Raw genomic sequence first — 7,625 nt, forward strand, 5'->3', positions numbered from 1 at the left:
TAGGGAACTGTATTTAGAAATTCATATATAAGTATAGTTCATTTCAGCTAACTTGAGTCTTCTGTAAGGTAGATATTTGTACCTGAACAAGTCATAAAATTGTAGAATTATTGAATATCCTGAGTTGGAAGGGACCCATGAAGATCATCGAGTCCAAATTGTGACTCCACATAGGGCAACATAAAACTTAAACCATATCTCTAAGAGTGTTTTCCAAGTGTTTCTTGAATACCAACAGGCTTGTGGTCATGCCTACTTCCTTGTGCAGTTTATCTCAGTGCATGGACACTCTCTCAGTGAAGAACTTTTCCCTAACATCCACTCTGAACTTCCCCTGATACATCTTTAAGCCATTCCCTCATGTCCTATCACCAGATACCAAAGAGAGATCAGCATCACTGTGCTTCCCCTCATGAGGTAGTTGCAATGAGGTCACCCCTCAGTCACCTCTTCTCTAAGCTGAACAAACCTAGTATCCTCAGCTGCTCCTCGTAAGTCCTGCCTTCTAGTCGTTTCACCATCTTTTTTGCCCTCCTTTGGTCATATTCTAATATTTTCATATTCTTCTTATATTGTGAAGCCCAAAACTGCACACAGTACTTGAGGTGAGGTCACCTCAAGGCTGAGTAGAGTCAAATCACTCCTTCACCTGTGTGGGAATAGAACACAACAGAAAGCCAACATGAGAGCCACACTCTTCAGAAACAGCAACTGCAAGCCTAATACAGCACCCTGCAGAGTTCGAAACATAGCTATTTAGTTGCTTGAATCACTCTTCCACACTCCCTGCATAGTCAAAGACAATAAATAGGTATTTCTTCTCATGGAGTTATCTGATCTGAAAGCAAAAGTAGGATTCAGTGTTTAGAATCACACACAAAACTTTTGGAATTTCCAACTGTATTGGATCTGACTGGGATGGAGTTAATTTTCCCCAGAGCAGCCCTCATAGTTTTGTGCTTTGTATTGGTAGCTAGAAAGGTGTTGATAACACACCAGTCTTAACTTCTGCTGAGCAGTGCTGGCACAGCATCAATGCTATCTCTGCAACATTTCTCCCCTGCCTCATCAGTAGGCTGGGGGTGGGCAAGATAGCCAGGACAGCTGACCCAAACTGACCAAAGGGATATTCCATACCATATGACATCTGCTCAGCAATAAAAGCTAAGAGAAAGGAGGAGGAAGGGGAGGGCATTCGTTATTTATGCCATTTGTCTTCCAGAGCAACCACTACATGTACTGAAGTCCTGCTTCCCAGGAAGTGGTCAGACATTGCGTGCTGAGGGATAGTAGAGAATATATCTTTTCTTTTCCTTTGCTTCCACATGCAACCTTTGCTTTTGCTTTATTAAACTGCCTTTAATTCAACTCATGAGGTTTTTTTCCATCTTATTTTCTCCCTCCATGTCCTGCTAAGTAGGGGAGTGACAGAGTGGCTTTTGTGGGCAGCTGGCAAAGATCAGCCCACCACACCAACAAATTAAAATGATTCAGCTGCTCAAAATTAGGCCACAGTGATTCCATTACGTGAGGGTTTGAAGGTGAGGGTGACAGGAGATGGAAGGGAGTGATAATTTGCTTTGAGAAAGGAAGATGTGCAATTATACAGGCAGTTTAGATGAGTTACAGAGCAGATCTTGTGAACAGTTATTTATTTAGATTTGCAGTGATGAGAAAACAGATGCACATCTTGCAATCTAGTCACAGTAGTACTTTATGTACCTGACACAATAAAGAAGCAGCAAACATTCCAGTGGTGTCATAACCAAATGGACACCACCAAAATACCTCTCTGGGTTTCACATCATGTTTCCAAATAAATGTCCTGACCTCTTGTGCAGTCTCTCTCAGACACACACTTAGATGTGTTCCTTTTCCACAATAGCTTGATTATAAATTATACTCCATAAGCATATATAAAGCAGAGGGAAGGTGAGATAGAAATGTAGGCAGGTAGGCATACATAAAGCATTTGCAAACATTACCCTGGGTTTGTTACTGATATATCATTCTGCAAAAGTTGCTGCCATCAGCAAGTCAAAATTACATGTATAATGAAATCTTTAAACAATCTTTAAAAAAGGTCAGTAACTTCCTCTAATCCCAATTACATAAATTGTCTGTTATTGGAAAATTAAGTGCTCATTACCAAGAACACACAGGAAGTCTAATGAAGAAAGACTGATTATTTATTTCTGCATAATAATATGTGGTCAAATAATTTTCGCATGGCAGCTTTGATGTCATTGTTCCTCTTGGTGTAGATGACTGGATTTATCACTGACGGCAACACGGAATAGAGGAGAGAAGCTGTGAGATCCAGACCTGATGGGGAGTTGGAAACAGGCTTAAGATAGGTGAAAGAACCATTGCTAACAAATAAGGAGACCACAATGAGATGAGGAATGCAGGTTGAAAAAGCTTTACGCTGTTTTTCTCTGACAGGAATTCTCAAGACCACAGTGAAAATCTGAATGTAGGACATACTTATAAAAGCGAAGCAGATGACAACTAAAAGGAAACTAAATGCAAGAACTCCAGCTTCGCTAAAGTATGAATCAGAGCAGGAAAGCTTGAGAAGCTGTGGAACTTCACAAAAGAACTGGTTAATGAAGTTGGACTTGCAGAAGGATAAATGAAAGATGTTCCCAGTGTGGAGAGCAGCATAAGGGACACAGCTGAGCCATGCACTGGCTGTCATGTGGATGCAAGTAGTCCTCTTCATGATTGTCTTGTTGTAAAGAGGTTTGCAGATGGCAATATAACGGTCATATGCCATGACAGTGAGTAAAGCAAGATCAGCAGCACCAAAGACATGGAAAAAAAAGACTTGGGCAGCACAGTCAGAATAGGAGATGGCTGTGGTATTTAATAACAAATTGGCCATGGACTTAGGGAGAATGACAGAGATGGTTGAAAGGTCTAAGATGGACAAATTCATCAAGAAGAAGTACATGGGGGTGTGAAGGTGATTACTGACAGCTATGACCACAATGATGAGAAAGTTTTCCACCATGGCAACCAGATAAATCCCCAGAAATACCATAAAGTGGAGCATCTGCAGTTCTCAAGTATCAGAGAATCCCAGGAGAAGAAACTCTGTCACAGTGCTTTGGTTAGTCATTTTCTTTCTAGAGTGCTGGTGAAAGCTGTGAAGGGAAAGTTAAGGATTTTGGTTGAGACTTGATCGTCTGCTCCATAGTCTCTTCATTGTCTGAATTTCACAGTTGCCCTAAACACATTTTACTCACTGAAGACAAAATGCGTGAATCCCACATGATGGACCAAACTGTAACTCAGAAACAAATCACCCAGTAATCATAGTTCCATATATAAAATACATGTGTATGTACATATATATAAACTGTATCTAGATATGCATACATAGATAATAGATACACCTGTAGTTTACATATGTTTTATATATATCTCCCTGTTTATCATTATTTCAATATATATTTGTGCTCATATATAAACATACATACCTATTTATATATATGCATGAGATCCCATAATCTCCATTATGAAAACCTAGTGTAACATATTTTTTCCCCCAGAAATATGTCCAGATAGAAACATGAGTCCCAACACGTCTGCACGATTCAACATGGAATCTTCAGAGTATTTCTCCTAATCCCAGCTAGAGCTGCTAATAGTATCTTTTATGGTGTGTGACTCATCAGGCTTCGCTAGTGGGATCCTGGTGCCTAAATGGAGTCAGAAAGTGTCAATTGAGATGTCCTGTTATTGCCCCTCTTGGACTCCACTTTTCAGAATGTGGCAGGTAACCTACAACCTCATGCAAATGTACCAGCAACCTTAGGGCATTTCAAAACACACTAAACACACACGTTTAAGCATCTGACTCCCACTGTAGGATGTTTTTAGCAAAAGGCAATCTCCTTTGATTAGTGGAAAGAAAAAATCAGAATGGATTCCTGAGAGGTTTTGTAAATGCCCCTGCTTAGGATGAACTGCAAAACCCTCTCTCATTGCCCAACCTTTCTTCTGCTAATAAAAGGAGGGAAATATGATTAGTCTGGATCTAAATGGGCAAATTTAGATGTCAAAGTTAAGTTAGCTAGGTCCATACTTACACCTTCTAGGCCCTCACTATTCTTCTCAGTCAGTGATTCACCCATCTCCAGAAGATGATTCATCCTAGTGCTGTGGTGCACATCCAGTCTCAGAGAGAGAAATGATTTATTGTGTCTCATTATTTTCCCCAAATTGTTGAAAATGCCTGCAAAATTAACTTTTTTATTGAACTTTTTGCAGTAGGAATAAATACAGAACAAAATGCTCAAACTTTACTGAATTCATATGGTATTTCTTCTATTTTACATTAATAGTGTTACTATCATTACCTTGAACTGAAATAGCAAACCTAACATATTGCTCCTTTTGGATGAGTTTCCAATATATGAAGCCTATGTGTCACAGCTTCTTGTGAACAAGTCAGTCATGAATCATTTGAAACACTAGAAATGCTGCTGTTCTGTCTAGGTATGAAAGATGCAGTCACCTCAGTCTCCTTCTACCTTAATGTCAGGATAAACTTAAAGAAATAGATACAAACCAATTTACCTTAGAAAAAGCTGTGTATGCCTGCCTCACAGCTCCACTGTAGGGATACGATCAATGCAGTGAGAAAACAGTCTATTAGTGTGTCTCTACAGACTGATGGGAGCAGCGCTCAGGAGGCCTGCACAGAACCTCAGAAGTACAGATGCAAAGCTAGTCTGGTGCATTCTTCAACTGCAAAGTCAAAATGGACAACTTGCTAAGGGAATACTTTTCGTATAATGGAAAGCCAGCTATGGTCTCACGTAGAAATCTAGATGTACCTGCACACATAGTGGGACGTGGATTCATAGCACACCAGCTGGCAACCACCGTTGACTGTCTTGTCATTGTAAGAAAAGGAAGAATTGCTTCTTGACATGTTAATATTATCAGATCATGGCTAAATCGTAAAGAAATTATTGGAGGATTTGTTTTGGGTTTGTTTGGTTTGGTTTTTTGTCTTAGATCACTGAATTTACATATTTTTTTCTCTTTGTTTTAAAAATTCTGTCTGATGATGGATTGTAAAGAAGTGTCTGTCATTTTCTGCAACTCCCTAGCGTAATTTAGACATAAAACCAGAAGTGGTAAACATACCAAAGGATGCCTGGGATCCTGTCCCTTCCTGGGGAAGGTATTTGGATGTGCAAGCTCTATGATATGTCTAGATATGATAGATACTTTTGTTAAGCAACAGAATATCATGTTTACTTCAAGTCAGCTCTACAGCTCTCCAAGATTCCTGCACTGGAAAACGCGTGAGCTCAGATATCTACGTACTTTGTAACCCTGTATATTTCAGAGAATTCAGTGAAGGTATCTAAAGATGAGGCTAAATCCTTGTTCTCTTTCCCTTCCCCTCATCCCCAACAGTTGTCTACTCCCTTTGAGACAATAGAGTTGCCACACTTGCCTTTGCAGATTTTACTCTGCAGTTTATGCAGCACTTTTGATTCAGTAGTTGCAGCTCTTTATCACATTGACTCAATTCTTTTCCTCTTTGTTCACCAAAGCCACAGATCTCTGTAATCTGTTGCTCCCCTGAGCTTCTTAGTATTAAAGTCACAGATTCACAGAGTGGTAGGGGTTGGAAGGGACCTCTAGAGATCATCTCGTCCACCCCCACTGCTAGAGCAGGATCACCCAGAGCAGGTTGCACAGGATTCCATCCAGGTAGGTTTTGAATATCTCCAGAGAAGGAGATTCCACAACCTCTCTGGGCAACCTGTTTCAGTGCTCTGTCACTCTCAGAGTGAAGTTTGTCCTCATATTCTCATACTCAGATGGAACTTCCTGTGTTCCAGTTTGTGCCCATTGCCCCTTGTCCTGTCACTGGGTACCATTGAGAAGAGTCTGGCCCCTTCCTCTAGACATCCACCCTTTAGATATTTATAACCATTGATCAGATCCCCTCTCAGTCTTCTCTTCCCCAGGCTAAACAGACCCAGCTCTGTCAGCCTTTCCTCATAAGAGAGATGCTCCAGTTGTAAAACGATATAAGAAATTTACCAGACGTGAGTTACCCTAGGTTTGCTTTATTACAGTGCATACAGGTGATTACCAACACACAGGTTATATAGAATCAAAATATACATATTCATCATTTTTCTCAGAAAATGCAGTCCTATGATAATCATTTCTTGGAATTCATTTACATATTGTCCTCCCCGCATGCTCAGTGATTTGAGTCGGTGGTCCTCAAGGGTCTCTGGTGGTCGTCAGTGGTCGCGCACCCGTGTTTGCTGGATGACCCTCTTCTTGCAGGCATGTGCAGTATCCTCACTGTGGATACACCTGTCCATAACAACTTACTTCATAAGATTAATATTCCCGGGCCTATTGTCCGGTTGGGTAGGGACTGCACATGGAACATAGCAGCATTGTACATTGCCATGGTCAGTTAGCTTCATTACCTATTACCTTGGTTACAAACTAATTATCTCAAGCTGATTCTATAGTTTCTGTCTCACAGCCTCTATCCCACGATTACATTTTCCCCTTTTTGGAAGTTTTCCTTCCAGGCCTTGAGTAGCTTTCTGATTAGCATAAGTTTTCTTACAGCTAAGCTTCTATTTTTTCTACACCAGTCCCATAATCATCCTTGTAGCCCTCTGCTGGAATCTCTCCAGTAGTTCCCTGTCTGTCTTGAACTGGGGAGCCCAGCACTGGACACAGAACTCCAGATGTGGCCTCACCAGGGCAGAGTAGAGGGGGAGGATAACCTCCATCGACCTGCTGGCCACACTCTTCTTAATGCACCCAAGGATACCATTGGCCTTCTTGGCCACGAGGGCACATTGCTGGCTCATGGAGAGCTTGTTGTCCACCAGGACTCCCAGGTCCTTCTCTGCAGAGCTGCTTCCCAGCAGGTCAACCCCTGACCTGTGCTGGTGCTTGGGTTTATTCCTCCTTGGGTGCAGGACCCCACACTTGCCCCTAGTGAATTTCATTAGGTTCCTCTCCGCCCAACTCTCCAGCCTGTCCAGATCTCGTTGAATGGCAGCACAGCCTTCTGGTCTATCAGCCACTCCTCCCAGTTGTGTATCATCAGAAAATTTGCTGAGGGAACACTCTGTCTCCTCATCCAGGTCATTGATGAATATGTTGAATAAAACCGGACCCAGTACTGACCCTTGGGGCACACCACAAGCTACAGGCCTCCAACTGACTCTGTGCCGCTTATCACAACCCTCTAGGCTCTGCCATTCAGCCAGTTCTCAACCCACCTCACTGTCCACTATGACAACACTACTACTCACACAGAATAGACTACTGTGTAGAGAAAGAGTCAATCTACCTTGTAGGCAGACCATTGTATCAATCCTGACTGGGAGACAATTGCACGGTTAGGAGTTAATGATTTACACAACAGTTAGTTACCCTGAAGAGGGTCTGTGCTGTGCTGTGGTGGCTTTCAGGTCTGTGTTGTGCTGCAGACAGATGTCCCTTGCTTGCAGGATAAACTCAGGAGCTCACTGCTGCAGAGAAGCCTGCAGGCAGCTCCCACTTGGTACCGGCCATTGTGCCACCTGCACGTCCTTGCCTGTATCTGACAGAGT

At 42.0% G+C, this 7,625-nt stretch overlaps 1 protein-coding gene across 1 annotated transcript; it reads right to left on the minus strand.

Moving 5' to 3' along the window:
- Window positions 1-2,185: 2,185 nt before the first annotated feature.
- Window positions 2,186-3,124, minus strand: LOC129195222 (olfactory receptor 14I1-like). Its single transcript, XM_054801058.1, is given in 1 exon segment — window positions 2,186-3,124. A coding segment is annotated over 1 exon segment (939 nt).
- Between the last annotated feature and the right edge of the window lie 4,501 nt (window positions 3,125-7,625).

This window comes from Grus americana, chromosome 22 (assembly GCF_028858705.1).
Source record: "Grus americana isolate bGruAme1 chromosome 22, bGruAme1.mat, whole genome shotgun sequence".
Classification (NCBI taxonomy): Eukaryota; Metazoa; Chordata; class Aves; order Gruiformes; family Gruidae; genus Grus; species Grus americana.